Raw genomic sequence first — 27,979 nt, forward strand, 5'->3', positions numbered from 1 at the left:
GGTTTACACCAACACAGCCAGGCTGTGGTTCGGGCAGATATAATGCTATAATGTTACACCAGCACAGCCAGACTGTGGTTCGGGCATAATGCTACACCATTACAGCCAGACCGTGGTTCGGGACCGTATAATGCTACACCAGCACAGCCAGACCGTGGTACGGGTATAATGTTACACCAGCACAGCCTGGCTGGGGTTCGGATATAATGCTACACCAGCACAACCACACCGTGGTTCGGGTATAATGCTACAACAGCACAGCCTGGCTGGAGTTCGGATATAATGTTACACCAGCACATGTGCATCATGTGTTTAATAGCAGTCGCCAGGGAAAGATAGGGTAATAAAATTGCTTGCCATAAAGGATGAAGACATATTTTCCAGTTAAGGGGCATAACTCCGCTTACCACAAGTTCAATGTAACCTAGTGATAGTTGAGTCTATGAAAATGTTTTAAGCGGCCTTTACACGCCAAACGAAAGTTTGACAACACATGTTGTTAAAATTCTAAAAGTTGTCAAAGTCGCGTTTTCACACGTCAAATACATGTCAAACCTTCGTGTCATGTTGAGCGGGATGTCTCTATCGGTGTGGTCACGTGACAGTTTCGTTGAGTGCCATTGGTTGTTTCTTAACAACACGGGTTTTACAACTCTTCACACGTCAAACTCGAGGTTGACAACACCGAATAGAATTTTATTTAGGAGGATGGACATATATGTCCCTCTGGCATCCGATGAGTTCATAGGTGTATGCTACAAAATGCTGGATAGATCTACGGCTCTTTGACGTACGACAAAGTTTTGAACAAAAGGTCTTTTTAACTGTCGTAGAATTTAGTCTTGAATTTACACAGTACACAAGCGTAACCTTGATTCGTGGATATAAGGGAAGCGCGGTGAAAATCATACGTTATATTCACGATTTCTTGTATACTCACTGATTATTTTTTCATTGATTCAGCAAATTGAAAATGCTTAATACTTATTCCACTCGTGAATGAACCATTTTGTCTACCGAAGCCATTTGCTGTCATAACCCATTCGTGTGCACACAAAATGTGACGTCACCTTGTTTGCAGGATTATATAGTCGGTTACTATATGTCACTATGTATGATAGCCAATTGCAGTAAGAATTGACAAATAAGAAAGCAGGCGACGAGGTGTGAGAAGGTTGCTACTAACGGTGTCTTTATTTTACTTGACAACATACAAATAGCTTGTGCTGTATTACAATTGAGTGGAACCTGGGATTCGAACTCGGAATCAGCGGATCTTATGTTCAGAATTCATCCTCAGCGTCATTACAACCTTAAATTATATTTGGGGATGTAAATTCACCCCAGGGACATAGTACCCGTGAACATCCGGGTTAGAATTGGTCTTTAGCAACCCATACATGGAATATAGCTGCGGCTTCTAAACAACTTACCCAAACTATTTAGATCGATGCTTATGATATTGATCACTGAGTTTACTTGTCCAGACTCGATTATTTATAGACCGCAACCATATAGCTGGTATATTGCTGAGTGCGGCGTTAAACAACAAACAAACAATTACGTGGTGAAAAATAATATCTTGCCAAACGATGAACCAACATGACCCTGAACCTAAGCGAGAGACAGCTTGCGTCGATTCAGTACCACGCTCAAGCCTTTTTCCAAGAAAACCAAGATTCGAGGGAATAGCAGGAAATACCCAGCGTGCTAAAAATAGTTCCACGCGTCACAGCTGTCATCTGCCAGGGGCTCGGCTTATATCGGCTGCTATCGACAAGGCTGAGCTGATTGTCACGATGTCTGGTAAAGGTAGGTGTCAGATTATGATCTACATTGCCTTGTACTACATTGTGTAAACCGCCCTAAGAGTATTTGTTCTTAAAAGTATTGAATTGTGTCAATCTATTTCAGCAGCAACACCAGACCCAGTGTTTTTAATGAATCATTGCAACAACCGTTTACATCATACTTGTAGAAGCCGTTAAACAACCCAACTGTAACAAACAATTCACAGCGCTTGTTCAGTTTGCCGAGGGATATGTATATGAGAATCTACCGTACGAACTTCTATTATAAGACGCCAGCAGTAATTCATTTCTCGTTGAATTACTGCTGCCGTCTCTTAGAGGTGGTACGGAAGTAATATATTTCACTATAGTGAATCCGAAATTCATAAAAATCTCAGAATTCTACAATCATACAACCATTTCTACACAACCGTACATTTACAAAACAAAGGACATAAGCAATGACGAACATATATGACAGAATCAAATTCGTTGGTTTGATGGTTAACGCCGCAATCAGCCTGTAAATAATCGAGTCTGAACCAGATAATCCAGTGATCAAAATCATGAGGATCGATATATATAGTTGGTAGACATGTGTCAACCAAGTCAACGAGCCTGGTCACCCGATCCCGTTAGTCGCCTTTTACGACAAGCAATAACACCAATTCTAGGCCCCGATTTCTCGAAACAAACTTAAGTTTTTAAAATTACAAACTGAGTTTGAGATTTTGACTCAGCTGAGTTTGTTGCGTTTCTCAAAACAAACTCAGTCAAAACTCAAGTTTCAGATCGAGCTGAGGTTATTTTTTATACGTGGTGTAAGCGGTCATGGCGCGGAAATCAACTTCTGTTTCTAATGTAAACACGGTAGAAAACTCGTGTTGAGAATGCTAGCGAAGGGATCGTCTGCCGATAGGAAACTAGCCTCAAATATTTTGATGAGTTGAGAATGGCTACCAGCGGGATGGAACCTATACGCCAAATTTTCTCATCTCAAGTTTGTTTCCGAGAAATCGGGGCTTGGGGCGGTATGAGTTACCTGGACCTAGCAGGAAATAATCTCAAATATTTTCAACAAATGACACTGTTCCACTTTAGGATCCGGAGTGTAATGAATAGCGTGCGCCTGATTTAGAAAACACATACGGTACACGACATGCATTAATTTCAGTCTGGGAGATTCACGTTAGGTGTAATGAATAGCGTGCGCCTGATTTAGAGGGTGAATTGTCAGGGGGAGGTGAGGTGGGTTTAACGTCGGGTGCTTTTAGAATATTTCGCTCATATGACGACGTGCATGCGTGTGTATGTGTATGTGCGGCTGCTTGTACTAGCCCAGACTGAAGCTGGTTTTATAGTGCTAGCCCACTGAGATACCAAGTTGCAGTGAAGCATGAATACCCCACTCAGACAGATTATACTGACTCCGAGCGGACCAGTCCTTGTTGTACCCATTAATGCCGAGGGACCAACAAGTACCATATTTTAACGTCTTTTTGGTATGACGCGGTCGGGGATCGAACCCCCGACCTTCCACTCTCCGGGTTTCACGTGAAGGTGACCTTTTAGTTTTAGATGTTCGCAGGTAGGCTAATCTCGGTACACTTCGAATTTACCTGTTGTTTTACTTGTTTTTAGGGATTAGGCTTTGGGGTTGGTGTGTAATATTTAACTGCGCATGCGCTCTCAGAGAACTGATTACTGACTATCCGCCACCTTACTTGAATCTTTGTGATGAAAAGTTGACAATTTAAAAAAAATTCAACTTTAATGATGAAATAATAGTAAAAACGCAAATAGTTGGTAAAACACTCATTCATATATATTACAATGTAGAATGTGCTGAAATATTATGCACCCCATTCGAGATTTCTCCCTACAACCCGAGAGCTGCAGTTAGTTGGGTCAGGACGGTTTCATTTACAATGTACACAGTCTACAAGATATAGGCTTGAGAGGTGTATTGTGTTGGAAATGCACCGGAAAACACTGACAGTGAACCGGGGTGCACTGTGGGCGACATTCAACGCAGGAGGAGCAAGCCATGCATTTCCAGTTTTTCTTGATATTTATACACTAGACTGACGTACGAAGGAAAGTACACCACAAGTTGCACCCAGTTTAGCGACCTGTGTACAAACAGTGTGTGTGGCTTCTAAGACACAGTCAAAACGCTTTTCAAACTATTTACTTCGTTTCTTTAAAAATAATCCCCAAACATCAGCCTTTAATTGTTAACACTCATGCGCCTGTAATGGTTTTGAGTCAGTTGAGATTTAGCCACCAGTGTAGGATGTTGTGACACCCCATTAAAAGTCGCCTTTGTGCAAATAAACCATATTTAAAGAATGGATTTTACTAGAAACTGACCTGTTGAATTTATGAAGGATAATTGTATCTTCTTCATAGCTATCATTTTTCTCTCATCGAGTGACCTCTTTAAGTTGATAAAGGTGACAAGTTGGGCTAACCATGCAATTTGATACGAAAAGACAAATTTCAAATTTTATCATGCTGTATTTTACTGATCTTCATTGTTTTACTATGAAAACTAGAGTGAGTGAGTGAGTTTAGTTTTACACCGCCAAAGCAATATTCCAGCAATATCACGGTGGGGGACAAAGGAAATGGGAAAACTAAGGTGTCATAGAGGCTTTGATAGTAGTGCGACGTATTTAGTTCAAGTGTAGCCTAATATAATGTACCTGGCGTCAGCAGGCGGGGGTTCTTGGCCGTCATAAATTCACTGCTAGGTACTCGAACAAACACATAAACCAAGCGCTGACCTGATATGAACAACACACAATGGACAACTCAAACGAGTAAAGATGATCTACTTGCCCTGTGTAATTCATAACACCAGACGCTGCCTGTATTATGAGCCTATGACCTTTACTAAATATACGGGGCGGTGGGGTAGCCTAGTGGTTAAAGCGTCCGCTGGTCACGCCGAAGACTCGGGTTCGATCCCCACATGGGTGCAATGTGTGAAGCCCATGTCTTGTACCCCAAGCCATGATATTGCTAGAATATTGCTAAAAAGCGGCGTAAACCCATACTCACTCACTACTAAATAATCTGTATGTCTTTCCTTGATCACATGTTTAACAAATATCGTACAGAAGACGGGCAACATTAAAGGGTTTGGGGAGAACATAAGACAAAGTCTGTATTGTCAGGAGATGAGATTCGTTGTCCGAATAGAGAAATCACTTGAAACTGTTGATTTCCGACACAGAATAAACGACATCCAAAGGGACGAGTTAATTCTCTTTCGGAATTACCGGAACCGAGACTTTTATCTGACATAAACAATGTTGTGTTTCTTATATAATTTATTCACAACATCGAATAATTGTGCATCAATTTTCATTAGTTCGAAGAGTAGCTTCTAAATGGATACTGAATCCCTGGCTCAGAATCAACCACAAGAACGTCATCGTGACGTCATCAGTGATGTAAAACAAACGAAAAGCTATCCGGTTTTTCAGTTCTCATGAGGTTAGTGAGTGAGTTGGGTTTTAAATCCCTTTTAGCAATATTCCAGCAACGTCACGGCAGGGAACACCACAAACGGGCTTCACACATTGTACCATCTGGGGAATAGAACCCTGGTCTTCCAACGCTTTAACCACAAGGCTAATGCGTAGTGGTGTGACGATTCATCGATACGCATCGATGCTTCGATCCATGGGCCGCCGATATAGTGATCGATACAAACTTTTACATCGTCGTATATCCCGATACGATACTTCAAATGGGCCACGATACATCGATGTTTTACTTTGAATATTGACGAATCCCGATATCTGTCAAGAAAGACTTACTTTTGTTTGATGATTAAATTATATGCATACTTATTTTCCCTTCAAATAATAAGTTTTTCGGAAATTATTGCGCCAGGAACTGACTGTGTCAAACATAGCGCTCGCATTATATTAACATTCACAAAGTCCGTGCATAAACGTAATTATCTCATTTCCGAATTAACATTGAAAAACGCTGGCGGAATTTGACAAAATGCTTTAAAATAGTTTTGTTTTGATCTTAAGGTGTTTTATAGTTGGTGTTAGAATGAAAGTTTTTGGTACCGTGATACGTATCGTATCGCCACCCTTTTATTGGGATTCGTATCGTATCGCAGCTTCAGTGCACAATACTTTGGCAATATATCATATTTACTACAATTTTAGTATCGTGATGTATCGTATCGCAGGTTGTATGCCAATACCTGCACCAGTGATAATGCGCCGCCCCCAATGCGGTTAGAAGTCCGGGTGTCATGAGAGTTTCTCTATAATTAAATGGGCAGTTTGCAGAATGGGTCAATGTAAGTACTTAGTAATATATTATATCAAAAAGCGATTTCTCGATACACAAGATATAGGCATGTGCTCAGAATGTATATTTCTGAGCACGTCTGCTATTATAATTACGCGTACTTGGAGTCTTTTTCTGTAAAACCAAATAATTTAATCGCTGTCCTTGTGTTTCAGAAAGCAAATAGGGACAGTATAAACTGCCGCTGTTACAGGTCATTGGCTCCCTCCCTCTGCCAGCATTCTGCGTTCTGCTGTTTATTTTGTTGACAGTTACATAGACAGATTCTTTAATACATATCCATAAAATCGGTGATTTACAATGTGATTAGGTTGTCTGACAAAACATCAACTTGCACAGTTTGAGATCGATTGGGTTATTGGATGAAGATATATTTACAAAAACCGGGTCCACATGCATTTCATGCCAAACTATAGAGTGGTTAAAGCGTTCGCTCGTCACGTTGAAGACCCGTTTCGATTCCCCACATCGGTGTAATGTGTGAAGCCCATTTCTGGTGTCGCCCTCAGTGATTTTGTTGGAATATTACTAAAAGCTGCGTAAAACTAAACTGCAACATATATCATTTTAACGTCTCACTTAAATAAAAATTCCTTCATAGAATTACGTCCGCGTTAGAATTTGCCTTAAGTTACCCATGCTTCTCGTAAAAGGCAACTAACGGGATCGGGTGGTCAGGCTCGCTGACTTGGTTGACACATGTCATCGGTTCCCATACGCAGATCGATGTTCATGTTGTTGATGACTAGATTGTCTGTTCCAGACTCGATTATTTACAGACCGCCGCCATATAGGTGGTATATTGCTGAGCGCGGCGTAAAACTAAACTCACTCACCCACTCACTCATAGAATTACGGAGAAAACCCTTCCTCACTGCCATGTCACTTCAGAGAAACACCACGAGAAGTCGTGGGATTTCAACAAGCAAAAACAATGTAGATTTTCTCTGTTCGTTTGTTTTGTCCTATATCTAACTTCTCAAGTCCCCCTTGTTTATGTGTTTGTACACAGTGGTGAGTTTATAACAATAGCGGCCAGTCGATAGCCTGTCAGCATCAGTGACATTATACATCACTCGAGTGAAATATTACATTATAACGCTCATTTCTTTACTGTCATGGTGACAAGTATCATGATTGATATGTAACGACCATCTTGTTAGGGGTTCCCCTCAAAGTATCTGACGTAAAACAAAGTATAAAGGTAAGAATATACTGCTTGACCAAATTTAAAATACAGACTGATTATATAAAGGAACACCCGAAAGAATATTCAAGTCATATACAATGCATGAAAAGTCTTTGCCGTAGATTCGTAACGAATATAATTACGTGTGTTGTGTCCTTGACATGGAACAAGCACGCATATTCGTGCTAAACATGCACTTTGCGAGATTTGAGGCTTTAGCCCATACATTCGTAATGCACATACAGTCCGTTTGGCTCAAAAGCGGACCGATGAATTGCAATCTTACTCGAAAACTAATAAACATATAATACTCAATGAAACGCTGATCATAATCAAAACATCAGACCAACTCTGTGATTTGTTTGCAGAATTTATGTTCTAATATTAAACAAGTTGTTTTAACAAACTATCATTAAAATTTTGACACAGTTCACCATTTGTTACGAGGGAGGAGTGGAGAAAGGGACAGCCAGGTGTTAGAGAAGCAAGTGCCGACAACGTTATTAATTCATTAACTTGTGCTGTGCCGTCTCCATCCTTTCTCGCACACGGTCCGCTTTTGAGCCAAACGGACTATAGTTAGAATTAATTCCAACGCTTACAATTTGCATTTCAGAAAGTAGGTCAGTAAACTGTCACTTCGCAGGGCGAAGGTTGAAACAATGTTGTGACCCCATTGCATATTTTTAAGCCAGAACTACTTTCAGTCTTCCCACAGTGACTGTGATTTTCAAAGCAAAATCATGAGTATCGCTTACATACTAGATACCGTAGAACATTTGTCTTATCTAGTCAAATGACATGTTTACGTCATCTAATTGACCTAGTGTATACACAGCTAAGCTTTGTACAATGGTTGACATGATTCATATGATAGCCTCGTAGCCTATCCGTGAACTGTGAAAAGCGCTTTGTTTTGAGGCTACTGTCGCCTAAAACAGACGAATCTTATTATTTTCACTGTGTGGACCGGTGTTTAAACATGCGAAAACATCGGTTTTACTATTTCTACTGATTTCATACAAAATACATCATTGGTTGTAAAGGTTGATAAGAAAAAAATGATAAATATTATTTTAATTATATTCTTTCAATATGTACAATGTAGTACAAGACTGGATCTACAAGTTCTGTTTTTGGCACATATTTACTGAGATGAGTCCTACGATATCATTTTGTGACCACCCAACTTTCCCGGACATCCTGACGTTCAGTTCAGTCTTCCCGATAAGAGCCGAATGAAATCCGATCTACAGGCGTATGATGTCAGAAGCATGGCGTTACTATTTTAGCATACCTTTGTAGATCCTGTGGAAAGGTTTGTGATTGTTTATCCGTGGAAATGTTCATATAGGATTGTTTGTGTCGCTGAATTCATGCACGGATTTTGTCCTTTCCATTATGAGTTTCTTCTTATTACTTTGTTGTAATTCAGTTTCTTTATTAGAATATGGAGTCACAAAATTAATATCCACTGGGGCTTGTAACGCAAATTCTAAGATGCTTCGCTAAAAGATCAAATGCGCCGACAATACGTTATCAAGTCTCCCCTGATGCCGGAGGGTGAGTCACACAATGCATCCATGGAATGTGGGTGAGTGAGTGAGTTTAGTTTTACGCCGCTTAATCTTAGCTATATTCCAGCTATATCACGGCGGGGACACCAGAAAAGGGCTTCACACACAGTACCCATGATGGGAATCGATCCGGGTCTTCGGCGTGACGAGTGAACGCTTTTACCCACTAGGCTGCCCCACCACCCCTCCATGGAATGTCGCGTGACTAGCCAACTTCATATGGATTTCTGTTCTAACCTTATAATTACGTTGGCAGTAGAAGTTCGACGTTCACATTTCCCAATGTGGCTTACGATAATCACAGGCGTAACTGAAATAATATAGAGAACATATTTCACCCGAACGTAAGCAGTCATCAAACGGTCTACTCCCATTTTTGAGAACTCCCAGTTGTGAGACTCCCAGTTGTGAGACAGTGTAGTAGGTAATTAGCAAAGAAAACACACACTTACTCCCCTATCTGATAGAATGGATTAACCCCAGCTAATTATGGATTAGCTATTGAACTGAATCTTGTGGAATCTAATGAAACTCTAAAAGATAAAGTAATTAACCTACTCAGGTAAATGGCTTTAAAAACTAAACACTTTGTGTAGGTATCTTCGTGATCATTTGAAAGAGAAATTAATTTACCTACTCAGATTTACGTGTTTGAACAATCTAGCAATAACTGTTGCACCTATAATTCATCCAAATGTATTTATTAACCTTTGACTGCTCTTTCCGATCACCATTATGGCAGGCCTTCAACAAGTAGAATATATCACCAGTTCACGATAATCATTTTCAGTATTTCAGTATCTATTGAAAATAATAAATGCTCTTCAACGAACAATGTCTTCTGTGTTAATTAACTCATTAATGAACTATGCCTCCTGCGGGTACTCTTCAGCCACAGGGCTGTTCCCACTTTCATCGTAGGTATGGGGAAGCACCACATGCTCTTAACTTATGGGGGCATTCTCAAAAATGGAGGCACGACGGTTTCAAGAGCCCTTCAGTCAGCACTGAACGAGGATTGATAATTTAGGTCACCGACGCTGTCGCTTTGATGTTTGTTTTCTCCTAAGATTAATTCCTGTGTGTATTAGAATTGGTGCATCTTAGAAAAGAAATACAGTTCGCTCACCCTCCATGTACATTGTATAATGTAATGAAGTGCCTTTCCCTGAACTATAGCGTAAAAGTGTTCCCTATTACGCTTTACATAGGGGTAGAACAAACTGTATTCCTTAAATAAAATGGCGGTTATACCTTGTCAATGACAGTATTTATCAAGTTCCGATAGCCTAAGATCTAGTTTTGAGAATGGTCCTGGGTACCGTTGTACAAAACGATCTCAGTGTTAAGGTGACGGTACGATAGTCTTAATGCTAAGGTTGTATTGTACAATGGCACCATAGGTTCCTAGTTTGGATTTTACGCTATAGTTTATTCGTAGAAATACATATTTAAAGATATTAATATTTTTTCTTGCACTAAATATCTCATTCTCCATACCTGTACAAGCTACACTACAGGGCCTGAGATATAGCCCGCATCCCAGCAGTGGACAGACCAGATAGGGATGCATCCTCGATAATCTCCAGGATATACGTTACGATCACTCTACACTATATATATAGTGGACAGTGATCGTAACGTTTTCCTGGAGATTATCGAGGATGATAGAGATGGGGTCCAGAGATTTACGCCTCATCACCAGGGTGAGACTGCCACTCACACATGTTTTAAAGCCTTTGTTTAATTCCTATTTTGGAATATATCAAGTATTTTAAATGATTTTGTATTTGTAAACTATGTGATGGCTTTAGATATTATTGGTCTTACTGAAACTTTGGTTGATCGACTTTAATGACAAAATATGCTTTCAGATTCTAAAATATATAATACAGAAGCAGAAAATATATCTAAAAGGTGGCAGACTTTCTGATGGGATATGTGTGCTGTAAAATCACATTTGACTAAGTATGTACTAGACAAAACACTTTTTCATCTTAAATATGATATTTTATATGCATGTGAATATATCCATCCATAATGTTCTACGGATTATAACAAACCCGGATTATACTCTAAGAATAGAATAACTATTTTCCAGGATTAATTTATTAGATGTACTTAGACTGTGTATCAGATGTATATATATGTTGCTTGGTGGTGACTTCAATGCTCGAACGGGTACGATTCTGGATTTTGTTGAGGGGTGACATGTTACAACATTTAGACAGACAGTATCACTCAATGTGAGATTTTTATAGTGGATGTTTTCACTCTTCAGCGTGATAAAGCTGTGATTAGTTTTGGCAAACGGTACATGTGTAGTGGATGATATGATCACCTCATCAGCCGTTTTTGATCAAATACATAACTTTGCTATTCCGCTCCAGACTGAATCTGATCACATTCCTCTTACGTTGAAATTACCCGACAACTCAAGAAAAGGTTTTGTAGACCTATCTGGGATAGTGATAAACTGGAGCAGTTTAGACAAAACCTTCTATCTGACTCTGTGCAAGATCTACTAAACGAACCCATAGATACAGCCTTTACTAATATTCATAAAAGTATGGAACTTAATGCTGAAACCTTATGTACAGCCGGCAGTGATAGTAGGGAAAAACGTAGGCTCCAAATGATTTTATTACATGGCAAGACGCTGGTTGCGATATGTTGAAAAAACAAGATGCAGGTATCTTAATAACTTTAGGAAATATAAAGATTCAGATTAATTTAACAAATATGTTTTCAAAATGGCGGAAAATTTGCTGAGCAAAGACATTCCTTCCCAAACTCAGAATGTAACCCAGGAAATAGTCTCAAAAACGCAATCTGATCTCGGAGATGGTACGGTGTTCTCCATGCACGTACTGTTCACAAGGACTAACCCGCCCTATAAAATGCACCCCAAACCTGGTGGAAATTCACATTACGTCGTCAGCAGGATGCCGCGACTCACGACAGCTCAGAGGAAGCAGGCGCTAGGAAGACTTGAAGCTGGCCACACTGCACAAACCGTAGCCAATCACTTCCAGGTCAACGTTCGGACCATCTACAGGCTGTAGCAACGTTTCCAGGCCACCAACACCACAAATGATTGCCCCATGTACTGACAGACCAAGGGTGACCGCAAGACGATAAGACCGCCATGTTCTGCGACAGCATGTACAGAATCCCTTCATGCAGGCATTCGAAACAGCACGCCAGACGGTGGGAACACACGGAAGACCAATCAGTACTGATACAGTACGCCGACGTCTTAATAGCTGGAACCTCCATTGCCGTAGACCTTACCGTGGACCTATCCTTACCCCTCGTCATCGGCGTGAACGTCTACAGTTTGCCCTACAACACCAAAACTGGCGATACAGGCAATGGAGAACTGTTCTGTCCACAGATGAGAGTCGGTACTGCGCATCAACTGCAGATGGCAGAATAAGAATATGGCGACGACGTGGCCAGCGTTACTCAGACCAGTGTGTTATGGAAAGAGACTCATCGGGAGGTGCAAGCATCATGGTATGGGGTGGAATAGGCCTGAACCAGAGAGTGGGTCCTGTGGTGTTCCAGAACCTTGGTCCAGGGAGAGGAGGCGGCATCACAGCGGTGCGCTACATCGACCAAGCTCTCAGACCCCACGTCATAACACATTTCGCACTTCACCGGAACAACATTTTCCAGCATGATAACGCCCGGGCCCATGCTGCCAGAGCTACACGTGACTTCCTTAAGCAGAACGGTGTCAACATTGGGCAGTGGCCAGCCCTTAGGCCTGATTTAAACCCAATTGAAAATCTTTGGGATGAAATTCAAAGGAGACTGAATAATGTCACACCTAGGCCGAACACAGCCGACTTATTACACCAGGCCTTTCTCCGAGTTTGGTTCCAGGTGCCAATGGCCTTCATCAATCGATTGGTGCGCTCCATGCACAGACGCTTTGCTGCAGTTATTGCCGCTCGTGGTGGTTACACTAGATACTGAAGTCAAGAGTCTGAACGAACTGCAAACGTTCACGTAATGTCTTGGAATTGTGCTGAGTTATTCATCGATGTGTCAGGATATTGTACACAAAAACTTTTTCTGATCCGCTTATAATGTCCATTTATGTAATGATTTGATTACAGTGCCTATCTAATTTTGAATTCGTACTGACGTTCTTTTGCTGCTGAGTATATATAAAGCACTTGGTGACTTATCATCTAACTATTTTCCAGATTATTTATGCTTAAATATGCCCAATACCTTTGTATGAGATCTGGGGAATCAAAGCTTTCGATACCATAGAAAATATTCATTTATATGCATTCGTGACCAACTCGTGTTATTCCGGGACAAGCCGAAAAAGACGAGTGGTGACGAATGTACAGAAAAGGGCGAAGCTGACGTCATGCGCGAAGAGCTCGATTTTCATTCGTCTCGGATTGGGAAGACTGAGCTGATCACCATGGCTGATAAAGGGTAGGTTGATATGATGTAATCTTGTTAAATCCATCTCAGTAAATATATGTAACGAAAGAACCAGCATATATGGATTATACTGTGTGTACTCAAAAGAGTATTTAAGAAATTGATTTAATACGCTGCGTAAAACCCCTTGCTTTGTATCGTATTCCAGCTATACAACTAACATCCATGTATTATGCATGATGCAGTACCCCAGACCCAGACTATATAACAGTGACGTGATTTACATGTATATGGAAAATCATAGCGGTATGAGCGCCCGCTCATAGTTTCGCAGTGTGAACATTTTGGTCAGATAGATAGCAGTATTAAACAATACAGATTTATCATGGGTTCTTCGAACTCGTTGTTTCTCTGTTCCCATGGCATCTTCTCATTCAATTCAAAACATCCAAATGCACCAGTAACACGTTCAATATATGTATCGTATTTCAGCTCCACAACTAACATCCATGTATTATGCATAAGGCAGTGCCAGATCACTATAGCAACATCGATTGTACTGATCACTTCTGTATCGAAATTCAGTTATATTCAGTTGTTAAATCATACTACGGGGTCGTGCTGCTTGTGGGAGATGAATTATGTGTAATTCGCTATACGATGATCTGTTGTGAATCTAATGTACTATTTTAATATTTTGACGTGTCATTGACATGCGACTTTAACTTGTAAATTACAACTATCAAGACAAAATGATCTATCCTTTCAGAAACTGTAACTCTTTATTCAGTCAGTATGAGACGTGTAAACTCATCACATCATCCATCACTGAAAGTAAAGTGGATGCAGATGTGTTGTTAGCTATCGAAAATAATCAAAACAATAAGGAAAGCAAAAATAGACCTCATTGTTAACTCCCAATGAAGCGCAATTAATGCTAATATATGCTAATTAAGAATGGTTTGAACTGTTAATATGAGTGTATCCTCATATATCTGTCATATTATCAAAGAAACAAAATAGTGTCTACTCCAGCCTCAATGATTTCACCTCTGGCATAAGTAAAAGGGCAGTCTTAATTGTCATTTAAAGTTCAATCTCTATTGCTGTGGTGAATTACGCAGTGGCAAGGTATGAGCACACCTCCGCCTTTATCTGCTGGTGCAGGCCAGGTGGGAAAGTTTTGAATAGGTTCTCCAGCTGGCTCAGCACTGCCACCCACATCAAGAATTTGTCTGAATGACCCCGCAAGACTTCTTGGCACATGACCAATGAGTAGGCCAGCTACATCTTTGAGATTACGCTTCACATCTGTAGCCAAATTATGCATATGTATTGGAAACTTTCAATTGAGGGTATCAAACCAGACAAACATTTCGGTCATGACTATTTGTGTGTTCCATGTCCACTGCGAGGAATGTCAAGGGGTCTGCTGACGGAGTCTAATTTTAAACTCATGATCGTTGTAAATAATAGAAGCACACTTCTAGTCAGAAAAACATAATACACAATACGTTTCTATTAGAAATAAATATTAGTGAGAAGTCATGTCATGTTTCTCTTTGTGAAGGATAAATGGTTTCAGTGTAGCATGCCTAGTGTTTAGTAAGATTCGCACACGAAGGACACATGAATTGATCATCAGCTTAAGCATTGGGATGAGTTGAGCAGCGTCAATGTTTCCATCCCTTACAAGAACAATCACATTCCACTCAAACGTGACCACATTCAAGATCCTGATCCTCAATCCACGACATGCGACAGCCCTGCAGATGACATCTTCGTCCTCTGCTTCACTCCACAGCTGGAGCAGCCACTGTTCTAACTCTGTTTGAAGTTTTCTTCTTTCCAACAGACAGGAGGAAACGGCTGGAGCAGGAACGGCTCCTTGCAACATAAACTTACCATTTGCTCTTTTCTCTCGTTCGACAAACTTTCTGAAGGCTCTTTAAACTCATGGCCCTGATGCATTCATCGGACGTTACATTTTTGGCATATTACCAAGAACATGGGTTCTCATACGCAGAGAAATGTGCTTGGTGTGTGTCAGTACAAGAGATTCTTGCAGAATTGGTGATACTGACAACGTACCAACATCAAAGAACGATTCTTCATCATCATCTTCAGTCATATCGAACGATGTAACGGCACTAGCAAGGAATATTGCTCAGTGAGGCGTAAAATTAAACTCACTCACTCTGCACTATGGAAGTAAAACTAGGTACTGTTGTTCCCTGTAATTATATCAACATTTACTCGTAGAGACTTAAATCAAGATTTCTAAAATCTTTGGTTGCTGATGTACCTTTTAGCAATTAAAAGTTTGAGGTGAGCCCTTGACGGTATAAAATGAAGTCAACTACGACTTCACCAATACGTATCATATAGATAGATACATATCATGTTTAAAATGTGACTATTCTGAAATCATGAAATGCTGGTCAATATGTCACTGCCTATTCACGTAACCAATTGCAGCAGTTTTCATTCTTTCGTGCTAAAGTTGAAATATACTCATGGAAACGAATAAGAGAACACCTGAAAGTTCAGATGTCCCCATGGAACATCATTGTCAGAGAGGGTCTGGATGAGATGTTTTTCGGGACTTGATCGGGGTTAGCCTAATGGCCGCCATGTTTGTTTACAAACAATGCAAACGTTGTTTGTTTGTTTTTTATAAGGTTATTTATTTTAAAAGACAGACTACTATTTATAACGCATTTTTTTGCAAAATAAATGTCTAATAAAAAAGAGTATCCATATTCTTTATGTTTTCTTTTTTAATCTCGAAATGTAGTGAGTACAGCACGTTCTAATTATCAATGAAACGGTAAAAGTTGTCAATGATCATGAAAAGTAGTTCCGTCAACCAATCATATTTCTTCTCTGCTTAGCTGACCAATCAACGTTGAGAATCACTGAAAAGCACATGTGTGATTATCACAAATATAATCACCTGTGTATCCTAGCCCGTATGGGTAATAATACCAGTGATCCGGAACTTATTTCGAAATAGTGATAGCAGTCAATGGTCCACTGACATATGGTGACGCATTGTGCTTGCTGTGTATGTAACTTTGGTATGTACGACAAAATGGTTAAAAAAATAAATGCTTGTGTGCAGGTCTTTTTAGTGCCTGAGAGCGTGTGATCGAATGCCGAATGAGATCCAACCCCAAACAACTAAAATTTGTACTTAAATGAGTAAGTGTAATTTCAAAATATATATAGTATTGTTTGACACGTATTAGATGAGCCTACGCAGTACAACACATGCTGACCGTGGCGTGAACTCAATACCGCTTCTGTTTAATACGTGTCTCGTCGAGCAATTTAGTTCAACCAAGACACCATCTTGACACGAGTCAATTGTTGAATGTTTGCAAATTTTAATTAATTTAACATGTCCGAGTTAGGGAAGCATGGGCAAATTGTTCATTCTCAGTCAAGGGGAGTTAGCCTTCAAGTTGCGCAAACCCAAAGCGTCCAAGCAGAAACTTGATGATTTTGACCGGTGTGCAGTCTGTCAATTTGTACAAAGTTTATATGGATTACAAAGCAACTACCTACTCTAGATATGATACATGATATGGCAAGAAGCCAATTGCATTACCAGGGTTCAAAGGAAAGTTTTCGAAAAATCTGAAACATGACATGGGGTTTAGGTGGTGAAAATCGTTAGGTTTTAATGGAACGAAAAGATATCGGTGCAAAGCTCATGCAATACTTACGTGCAATAAAAATGTCAAGATGAAAATCGAACAATTATCTTTATCGATGAAACAGAGTTGCATGTACACCACATCGTCCCAAAATGTTGGCAGTTCGATGGTGAGGTTGTGATTAATGGGGTTCAGCCTCCGCCAGGTACCGGACCTCGGCTTATTGTTCTTCATGCAGGGTTCGAAAACGGTTTTGTACCAAATGCTTTAATTACTTGTATTTGACTCAAAGCTCAAATCAGCAGATTATCATGACGAGGTGAATTTTGATATCAAAATCGAACAATTTATCTTTATCGATGAATCAGTAGTTGCATGTATCACATCGTCCCAAAATGTTGGCAGTTTCGATGGTGAGGTTGTGATTAATGGGGTTCAGCTTCCGCCAGGCTGCTGGACCTCAGCTGATCCAACTTCATGCCGGTTTTGTACCAAATGCTTTATTACTTATGTATTTGACTCAAAGCTCAAATCAGCAGATTATCATGACGAGGTGAATTTTTTGATATGTTTGTCCAAATGGCTGCAGGAAAATTTGATCCAACACATTCCACCTGACTCGGTCATTGTTATGGATAATGCGCCATATCACAGCAAGCAAGTGGACAAATGTCCAACAACGGTTAACAGAAAAGATGACATCAAAGCTTGGTTACAAGAGCACAATATTGCATTTGACGATAAAATGCTCAAAGCCGAACTGTATTTGTCTGGCAAAATCCAACAAATCGGACCCTGTCTATAGAGTAGACACTATGTTGAAACAACATGGCCATGATGTACTTCGTCTTCCTTCTTACCACGCAGAACTGAACCCAATTTAGTTGATGAGGGCCAATGTAAAAATTATGTTGCGAAACAAAAGTTCACAAAAATTCACGCAAAGAGTTTCCGTATAGTCCAAGAGCCCGGGGTGATTTTCGTACCGAGAGGCCAAAAGGTTTGAACATGTCTTCTGAAGTAAAATTGCCTGACGAATCCAGAAAATTCAGTCTTAATAATCAAAGCTGTGGCTACAGTCCACTGAAGTGATGACTCAGCATTTTTTCAGGTAAACTGATGCATCATTCCAAATTACACTTCCCAACTACAAATATCTGACCCGGAAGTGAAGAATGTCTAATTTCACAATATAGAATGTTTAACAGAGTAGTATGTAGAGCAATTAGATACCGTTTTTCTTCTTAGATTCATGAATTTTTGTCATTCTACACCCTGAAGTTCAGTGTAATGAAACGAAAATGTAATATAATATGGTACTAAAGGCTTATAAATTTGTAAAATGTGCAAGGAATACAAATATATCAATAAAATTCATATGCCACTCAAAGATAAGTGTTTTATCTAAGAAAGAAAAAGTAAGGGTAATTCTACAAAATTACTTAAGGGTAGATAACTCAGTAAAATAAGGTTTTCAGAAAGAGAATTATCAATTGCTTTTCAGCCTACACACACGTAGGTAGAGACATTCTAAAAAGTGTGATAAACCACCAACAGTACTTCATGATACAAAACTGGTCATCTGGCAAGTGAAACACACATGCACGCATGCACGCACTCACGCACACAAACATGTTGACTTTAGAAGTAGATAGAAGCAACAGAACCCTTTTGACATACATAAGAAATCTCTGCTAAAAGCAGAGTCGATTGTATAATGGTAACTATATCCTGTATTAGTAGTTAAAGCAGTTAATTCTGATTTGTCACATTCATATTTTTGTATTTCTATCTGAATGTATTGGGCCACCTCATCACAGGTCATACTCATCGTCAGTATCAGAGTCAGTGCATCTTCTCCACCTTCACCCTCATCCTGATTCTTCTTCAGGGTCTTCAAAGGTTTTCAAAGGAAGGTAGTGCAGGCAGCACACGTGCAGGACACGGGTAGCGCAGGCAGAGCACGGTTTCGGCTGACAGTCACATCTCGCAGGCCTCCCCAATTTCCCTCTATCGCAGGCTTACTTTTCAAAACAAAACCTCGGAGTCGGTTTGGATCCTTTACAAAATCTCCGGTCACTCAGTGTGTGTGAGACCGCTGAATTTGTGTACTGTGGATTTGTTCACTCACTCTGAGAATGTGGGTTCTAAACCCGGATGGGACTCACCTCAAATGTATTAGAATTTGTAAGATAGCTTGATATTTATTGAGAAAGTGTAATCCTAAACATAACCTATATGTTCGGTGTTCTATGTTCTATTAAAACTGTTGTTACGTCGCTGCGTGTTATCCTGGAAGTCGTTCATTACAAGATTTGTGGAAGACAAACAGCAAAGACGTGTTTAAATAATGACGTGAAAAGGTTAGAGATATATTCGACCACTGACTCAATATTTTCAGAAAGAAAAGAATACAACACATTGTGTATGAACCTGTTAAGCACGATCAAAATTATTTTTACTGTTGCAGCAATAGGTGGAGGTGGAAAGCAAGTAAACACATCTCCCAACGTTTCTTCTTCATGTCCAACAGGTATGTGAATGTGGAGTGTCATGACTTGTTTCAGAGAAGGAGAATTAAATTCATATGTTTATGTTTTTCGGTGCCAGTTAACAAATCTGCCTTCAAATGACGGAACTGAGTCAGCAGTTTTTCCGAAGACTTCTTCATTTCAGTTTCTTGGTGTTAATGTACGTCGCAGTGATCCGAATACCCTTACACACAGAACTTAGTTCAAAATAGTGATTGCAGTGAATGGTCCACTGACATATGATTAACGCAATGTTCTTGCTGAGTATGTAGCCTTGGTATGTACGAAAAATGAATGAAAAACTAAATGCTAGTGTGCAAGCCTTTTAGTGCCTCACCCTGAGAGGGTGGGATTGAATCCCGAATTGGATCCTACCCCCAAACTGCTATAATTTGTAAGAAGTGCAATTTCCAAGAATAGTATATGTTAATTTGACCCTTTTCTAAAATGCATTGTATATGCATAGCTTTCGGGCATTGACATCGTTTTTATGGTCAGATGGGTACACAAAGCACTTTGTTGTTTGACTTCATTTTCTGAAAAGAATTTCAGTCACCGAGCGTGTGAGGACGCTGAATTTTTCGTACTGTGGATTTGTTCACTCACTCTGAGAATGTGGGTTCCTAAACCCGGATGGGACTCACCTCAAATGTATTAGACTATGTAAGATAGTTTGATATTTATTGAGAAAGTGTAATCCTAAACATAACCTATATGTTCTGTGTTCTATGTTCTATTAAAACTGTTGTTACGTTGCTACGTGTTATCCTGGAAGTCGTTACTTCAATCTAGATATACAAGATTTGTGAAAGACATACAGCAAAGACGATGTTTTAATAATGACGTTAAAGGTTAGAGATACATTCGACCACTGACTCAATATTTTCAGAAAGAAAAGATTACAACACATTGTGCATGAACCTTTTCAAAATTATTTTCTGTTGCAGATACCAATTTAGTTACACAAAACACTAAATTGCTACACTGATAACCCGCAAGGTCGATTCCCGCAAGGTCGATTCCTGCAAGATGTACAAGTAAACCGTATGTGAATATTTCCCCATCATTAGTGTCATGACTTGTTTCCAGAAATGGGAGAATTATATTCATATATTATTTATATATTTCAGCTCCAGTTAACAAACCTGCTTCCAAATGACAAAGCTGAGTCAGCAGTTTTCCGAAGACTTCTTCATTTCAGTTTCTTGATGTTAATGTACGTCGCAGTGATCCGGAATACCCTTACACACAGAACTTAGTTCGAAATAGTGATTGCAGTGAATGGTCCACTGACATATGAGTAACGCAATGTGCTTGCTGTGTATGTAGCCTTGGTATGTACGACAAAATGAATGAAAAACTAAATGCTAGTGTGCAAGCCTTTTAGTGCCTCACCCTGAGAGGGTGGGATCGAATCCCGAATTGGATCCTACCCCCAAACTGCTTTAATTTGTAGGAAGTGCAATTTCCAAGAATAATATATGTTAATTTGACCCTTTTCTAAAATGCATTGTATATCCAAAGCTTTTGGGCACTGACATCGTTTTCCATGGTCAGATGGGACAAAGCACTCTGTTGTTTGACTTCATTTTCTGAAAAAATCTCTCAGTCACCGAGCGTGTGAGGTCGCTGGTGTGTTACTGTGGATTGTTCCTCACTCAGAGAATCTGGGTTCTAAATCCGGATGCGACTCACCTCCGCCAGTGACCACCCAGCTAACATCAGGTAACTGGGCAAATACTGGCCCAGAAAAGTCAGAAAATCAGGCCCATTTAAAGGCATTCCGGAACTGGGCTTGTACTATTTTGCACATTGGCGTTGAACTGGACCAGTACAGGCAAAGTAGTATAGCCCAGTACACAGTCGTAACGGCTGCAGATTGGCCCTTTACAGTTTGGCCGACACTGGTCCGGTTAAGTTTAATACAGTTTCTGCTATCTAAATAAAGCTGATACCAAAACAAACTCTGAAAAGAAAAGACAAAGAAAACACAAGTTTATACATGTGAGCTTAATTCATGAAACAAGATGAAAACATAATGCATTCATCATTGTCTGTGAATGACCAACTCTGTTTTGTTCTGAATGAGCCTATGCAACAAAGGTTTCAAAATTCAATTCACTTGATACAGTCCCTTTTTGAAGTACATGTATTTTCAAATTTTCATTGACTTTTGATTCAATCTTTCGACGTTTTGTCCAGTATGACACGATTAACACTACTACAATCTAGGCAATATATTGAATTTATGTTTTGAACAAGGCATGTCAACAGGATTTCCATGATTTAACAACATGGCCGTACATACTGAATGTTTCAAGATGCCCATCGAAGTTCATACTGCATGTTATGGCTCAAAATTTAGCTCATCACTTATGTTATAGCTGGATTTACACCATCCCTTCAGCCGCGCTGGCGATTGTAGGAAAATTTAGCCAACAGTTAAAATAACAAAATACTACGTTTAAAATGGTGTACGTGTATTCTCTTTTGTCTGTACTTTAATTGGCTATAAGCAGATTAGGGTTAACAGTCCAGTGCCTGCACAATTATAGTTTGTTGAAGTAAGTGGAGTTCAGTAGCCACTCACCACCAAGCTCACTAGCCGACCACACTTAACACAGTTCATAATGATTAGTCAACTTAGTTATTAAACGTAATCAAATATGACATGATCGAGGCATGGGGTTATAAAACTGCACCATCTGGTGGGATTGTGAATGTGATTATTGTGCCATATGAAACAACACATTGTGTATGAACCTGATAAGCACGATCAAAATTATTTTCGGTTGCAGGACAATGTGAAATTCCTGATCCCACAGTAGACACAATGTCGTACCTCCTCTTCGACTTCCAGGCCCGCAAGGTGCAGGACCGGGAAATCCACAACAACAAAGTATGTGAATATTCCATCATCATCGGCGTCATGACTTGTTTCAGAAATGGGAGAATTATATTCATATATTTTTATATATTTCAGCTCCAGTTAACAAATCTGCTTCCAAATGACAAAGCTGAGTCAGCAGTTTTCCGAAGACTTCTTCATTTCAGTTTCTTGGTGTTAATGTCCGTCGCAGTGATCCGGAATACCCTTACACACAGAACTTAGTTCGAAATAGTGATTGCAGTGAATGGTCCACTGACATATGAGTAACGCAATGTGCTTGCTGTGTATGTAGCCTTGGTATGTACGACAAAATGAATGAAAAACTAAATGCTAGTGTGCAAGCATTTTTGAATGCCTCACCCTGAGAGGGTGGGATTGAATCCCGAATTGGATCCTACCCCAACTGCTATAATTTGTAGGAAGTGCAATTTCCAAGAATAATATATGTTAATTTGACCCTTTTCTAAAATGCATTGTATATCCAAAGCTTTTGGGCACTGACATCGTTTTCCATGGTCAGATGGGAACACAAAGCACTCTGTTGTTTGACTTCATTTTCTGAAAAGAATCTCAGTCACCGAACGTGTGAGGTCGCTGAATTTATGTACTGTGGATTTGTTCACTCACTCTGAGAATGTGGGTTCTAAATCCGGATGGGACTCACCTCCGCAGTGACCACTCAGCTAACATCAGGTAACTGGGCAAATACTGGCCCAGAAAAGTCAGAAAATCAGGCCCATTTCAGGCATTCCGGAACTGGGCTTGTACTATTTTGCACATTGGCGTTGAACTGGACCAGTACAGGCAAAGTAGTATGGCCCAGTACACAGTCGTAACGGTTGCAGATTGGCCCTTTACAGTTTGGCCGACACTGGTCCGGTTAAGTTTAATACAGTTTCTGCTATATAAATAAAGCTGATACCAAAACAAACTCTGAAAAGAAAAAGACAACAGAAAACACAAGTTTATACATGTGAGCTTAATTCATGAAACAAGATGATAAACATAATGCATTCATCATTTTCTGTGAATGACCAACTCTGTTTTGTTCAGAATGAGCCTATGCAACAAAGGTTTCAAAATTCAATTCACTTGATACAGTCCTTTTTGAAGTACATGTATTTTCAAATTTTCATTGACTTTTGATTCAATCTTTCGACGTTTTGTCCAGTATGACACGATTAACACTACTACAATCTAGTCCAAGGCATGTCAACAGGATTTCCAGCCGGCCTGGCGCGATTCATACTGCATGTTATGGCTCAAAATTTAGCTAATCACTTATGTTATAGCTGGATTTAACAGTGGCGATAAGGAATTTAGCCAACAGTTAAAATAACAAAATACTACGTTTAAAACTGGTGTACGTGTATTCTCTTTTTGTCTGTACTTTAATTGGCTATAAGCAGATTAGGGTTAACAGTCCAGTGCCTGCACAATTATAGTTTGTTAGTAAGTGCGTGGAGTTCATAGCCACTCACCACCACCAAGCTCACTAGTTACACTTGATTAGTTAGTCAACTTAGTTATTAAACGTAATCAAATATGACATGATCGAGGCATGGGGTTATAAAACTGCACCATCTGGTGTGATTGTGAATGTGATTATTGTGCCATATGAAACAACACATTGTGTATGAACCTGTTAAGCACGATCAAAATTATTTTCGGTTGCAGGTGAAAATTATGATCCCAGACTAGACACAATGTCGTACCCCTCTTTTCGACCTCCAGGCCCGCAAGGTGCAGGACCGGGAAATCCACAACAACAAAGTATGTGAATATTCCATCATCATCGGCGTCATGACTTGTTTCAGAAATGGGAGAATTATATTCATATATTTTTTATATATTTCAGCTCCAGTTAACAAATCTGCTTCCAAATGATGAAGCTGAGTCAGCAGTTTTCCGAAGACTTCTTCATTTCAGTTTCTTGGTGTTAATGTACGTCGCAGTGATCCGGAATACCCTTACACAACAGAACTTAGTTCGAAATAGTGATTGCAGTGAATGGTCCACTGACATATGAGTAACGCAATGTGCTTGCTGTGTATGTAGCCTTGGTATGTACGACAAAATGAATGAAAAACTAAATGCTAGTGTGCAAGCATTTTAGTGCCTCACCCTGAGAGGGTGGGATTGAATCCCGAATTGGATCCTACCCCCTAACTGCTATAATTTGTAGGAAGTGCAATTTCCAAGAATAATATATGTTAATTTGACCCTTTTCTAAAATGCATTGTATATCCAAAGCTTTTGGGCACTGACATCGTTTTCCATGGTCAGATGGGTACACAAAGCACTCTGTTGTTTGACTTCATTTTCTGAAAAATCTCAGTCACCGAGCGTGTGAGGTCGCTGAATTTGTGTACTGTGGATTTGTTCACTCACTCTGAGAATGTGGGCTCTAAACCCGGATGGGACTCACCTCCGCAGTGACCACTCAGCTAACATCAGGTAACTGGGCAAATACTGGCCCAGAAAAGTCAGAAAAATCAGGCCCATTTAAGGCATTCCGGAACTGGGCTTGTACTATTTTGCACATTGGCGTTGAACTGGACCAGTACAGGCAAAGTAGTATAGCCCAGTACACAGTCGTAACGGCTGCAGATTGGCCCTTTACAGTTTGGCCGACACTGGTCCGGTTAAGTTTAATACAGTTTCTGCTATCTAAATAAAGCTGATACCAAAACAAACTCTGAAAAGAAAAGACAACAGAAAACACAAGTTTATACATGTAGAGCTTAATTCATGAAACAAGATGAAAACGATAATGCATTCATCATTGTCTGTGAATGACCAACTCTGTTTTGTTCTGAATGAGCCTATGCAACAAAGGTTTCAAAATTCAATTCACTTGGTACAGTCCTTTTTGAAGAACATGTATTTTCAAATTTTCATTGACTTTTGATTCAATCTTTCGACGTTTTGTCCAGTATGACACGATTAACACTACTCTACAATATATTGAATTTATGTTTTTGAACAAGTCAACCTGATTTAACAACATGGCCGTACATACTGAATGCAAGATTGTTCATACTGCATGTTATGAAAAAATTTAGCTAATCACTTATGTTATAGCTGGATTTACAATCAGTTGGCGATTAAAAAATAGCCAACAAAAATAACAAAAATACTACGTTTAAAATGGTGTACGTGTATTCTCTTTTTGTCTGTACTTTAATTGGCTATAAGCAGATTAGGGTTAACAGTCCAGTGCCTGCACAATTATAGTTTGTTGAAGTGAGTGGAGTTCAGTAGCCACTCACCACCAAGCTCACTAATAGCTTAGTTCATAATGATTAGTCAACTTAGTTATTAAACGTAATCAAATATGACATGATCGAGGCATGGGGATTATAAAACTGCACCATCTGGTGGGATTGTGAATGTGATTATTGTGCCATATGAAACAACACATTGTGTATGAACCTGATAAGCACGATCAAAATTATTTTTCGGTTGCAGGTGAAAATTATGATCCCAGACTAGACACAATGTCGTACCCTCCTCTTCGACTTCCAGGCCCGCAAGGTGCAGGACCGGGAAATCCACAACAACAAAGTATGTGAATATTCCATCATCATTGGCGTCATGACTTGTTTCAGAAATGGGAGAATTATATTCATATATTTTTTATATATTTCAGCTCCAGTTAACAAATTGCTTCCAAATGACGAAGCTGAGTCAGCAGTTTTCCGAAGACTTCTTCATTTCAGTTTCTTGGTGTTAATGTACGTCGCAGTGATCCGGAATACCCTTACACACAGAACTTAGTTCGAAATAGTGATTGCAGTGAATGGTCCACTGACATATGAGTAACGCAATGTGCTTGCTGTGTATGTAGCCTTTGTATGTACGACAAAATGAATGAAAAACTAAATGCTAGTGTGCAAGCATTTTGAGTGCCTCACCCTGAGAGGGGTGGGATTGAATCCCAATTGGATCCTACCCCCAACTGCTATAATTTGTAGGAAGTGCAATTTCCAAGAATAATATATGTTAATTTGACCCTTTTCTAAAATGCATTGTATATCCAAAGCTTTTGGGCACTGACATCGTTTTCCATGATCAGATGGGTACACAAAGCACTCTGTTGTTTGACTTCATTTTTCCTCACTCTGAGAATGTGGGTTCTAAACCCGGATGGGACTCACCTCCGCAGTGACCACCCAGCTAACATCAGGTAACTGGGCAAATACTGGCCCAGAAAAGTCAGAAAATCAGGCCCATTTAAGGCATTCCGGAACTGGGCTTGTACTATTTTGCACATTGGCGTTGAACTGGACCAGTACAGGCAAAGTAGTATGGCCCAGTACACAGTCGTAACGGTTGCAGATTGGCCCTTTACAGTTTGGCCGGCACTGGTCCGGTTAAGTTTAATACAGTTTCTGCTATCTAAATAAAGCTGATACCAAAACAAACTCTGAAAAGAAAAGACAACAGAAAACACAAGTTTATACATGTGAGCTTAATTCATGAAACAAGATGAAAACATAATGCATTCATCATTTTCTGTGAATGACCAACTCTGTTTTGTTCTGAATGAGCCTATGCAACAAAGGTTTCAAAATTCAATTCACTTGATATAGTCCCTTTTGAAGTACATGTATTTTCAATTTTTCAATCTGACTTTTGATTCAATCTTTCGACGTTTTGTCCAGTATGACACGATTTAACACTACTACAATCGTCCCTTCAGCCGCTGGCGATTGTAGGAAAATTTAAGCCAACAGTTAAAATAACAAAAAATACTACGTTTAAAATGGTGTACGTGTATTCTCTTTTTGTCTGTACTTTAATTGGCTATAAGCAGATTAGGGTTAACAGTCCAGTGCCTGCACAATTATAGTTTGTTGAGTAAAGTGGAGTTCAGTAGCCACTCACCACCAAGCTCACTAGCCGACCACACTTAACACAGTTCATAATGATTAGTCAACTTAGTTATTAAACGTAATCAAATATGACATGATCGAGGCATGGGGTTATAAAACTGCACCATCTGGTGGGATTGTGAATGTGATTATTGTGCCATATGAAACAGCACATTGTGTATGAACCTGTTAAGCACGATCAAAATTATTTTCGGTTGCAGGTGAAAATTATGATCCCAGACTAGACACAATGTCGTACCCTGCTTTTCGACTCCAGGCCCGCAAGGTATGTGAATATTCCATCATCATCGGCGTCATGAGTTGTTTCAGAGATGTGAGAAATATATTATTATTTTTATGTTTTTCAGCACCATTTAACAAACTTGCTTAGACGAAGCTGAGTCAGCAGTTTTCGAAGACTTCTTCATCTCATCAAAAAACCAAAAACGTCGGAACTTGAGAGGGCCATGTACACATCCTCATGTGGGTCTGACTATTAGCAGTTCTTACAAGGTTGTCTTCGGATAATGTGAAAGTCATTTAATCAGTTTGTCATCGTGTATTTTGCTGAAAGCATTAATAAATTAAATTTTTATTAATTTCGTTGTATAACAACAAAGGTGCATAAATTGGAGAATTAAAACAGTTCCGTAACCAGTGAATAAGTTTATTATTATTGAACAGGTTTTGGTTTTACAGTATGTGACTG

General features: G+C 39.6%; 1 protein-coding gene and 1 long non-coding RNA gene across 12 annotated transcripts; one reads left to right on the forward strand and one right to left on the reverse strand.

Annotated features, from left to right (window-relative positions):
• The first annotated feature begins 1,577 nt into the window (after positions 1-1,577).
• Positions 1,578-27,927, forward strand: LOC124272824. 11 transcript variants are annotated; one of them, XR_006897458.1, is made up of 7 exons: positions 1,725-1,812; positions 19,443-19,515; positions 20,451-20,547; positions 22,302-22,402; positions 24,071-24,166; positions 25,865-25,960; positions 27,639-27,927. XR_006897458.1 is itself a non-coding variant. In XM_046708049.1 (5 exons), exons 1-5 carry the CDS (start codon positions 1,593-1,595, stop codon positions 27,669-27,671), a joined length of 510 nt encoding a protein of 169 aa, XP_046564005.1. In that variant the 5' UTR covers positions 1,578-1,592; the 3' UTR covers positions 27,672-27,927. The 11 variants fall into 11 exon arrangements, 5 of the variants coding, with proteins under 5 accessions (XP_046564005.1, XP_046564018.1, XP_046564011.1 ...); XR_006897464.1 differs by having other exon boundaries at positions 19,443-19,505; positions 24,071-24,170; XR_006897449.1 differs by having other exon boundaries at positions 19,443-19,505.
• On the reverse strand, positions 4,417-22,402 carry LOC124272890. Its single transcript, XR_006897472.1, has 3 exons — positions 22,327-22,402; positions 13,096-13,106; positions 4,417-4,429 (listed from the first exon to the last, which is right to left on the reverse strand). It is a non-coding gene; the product is annotated as an uncharacterized LOC124272890 (long non-coding RNA).
• Positions 27,928-27,979: the final 52 nt, after the last annotated feature.

The sequence above is a fragment of the Haliotis rubra genome, unplaced genomic scaffold (assembly GCF_003918875.1).
Source record: "Haliotis rubra isolate DU_JTF1 unplaced genomic scaffold, ASM391887v1 Scf1031, whole genome shotgun sequence".
NCBI lineage: Eukaryota > Metazoa > Mollusca > Gastropoda > Lepetellida > Haliotidae > Haliotis > Haliotis rubra.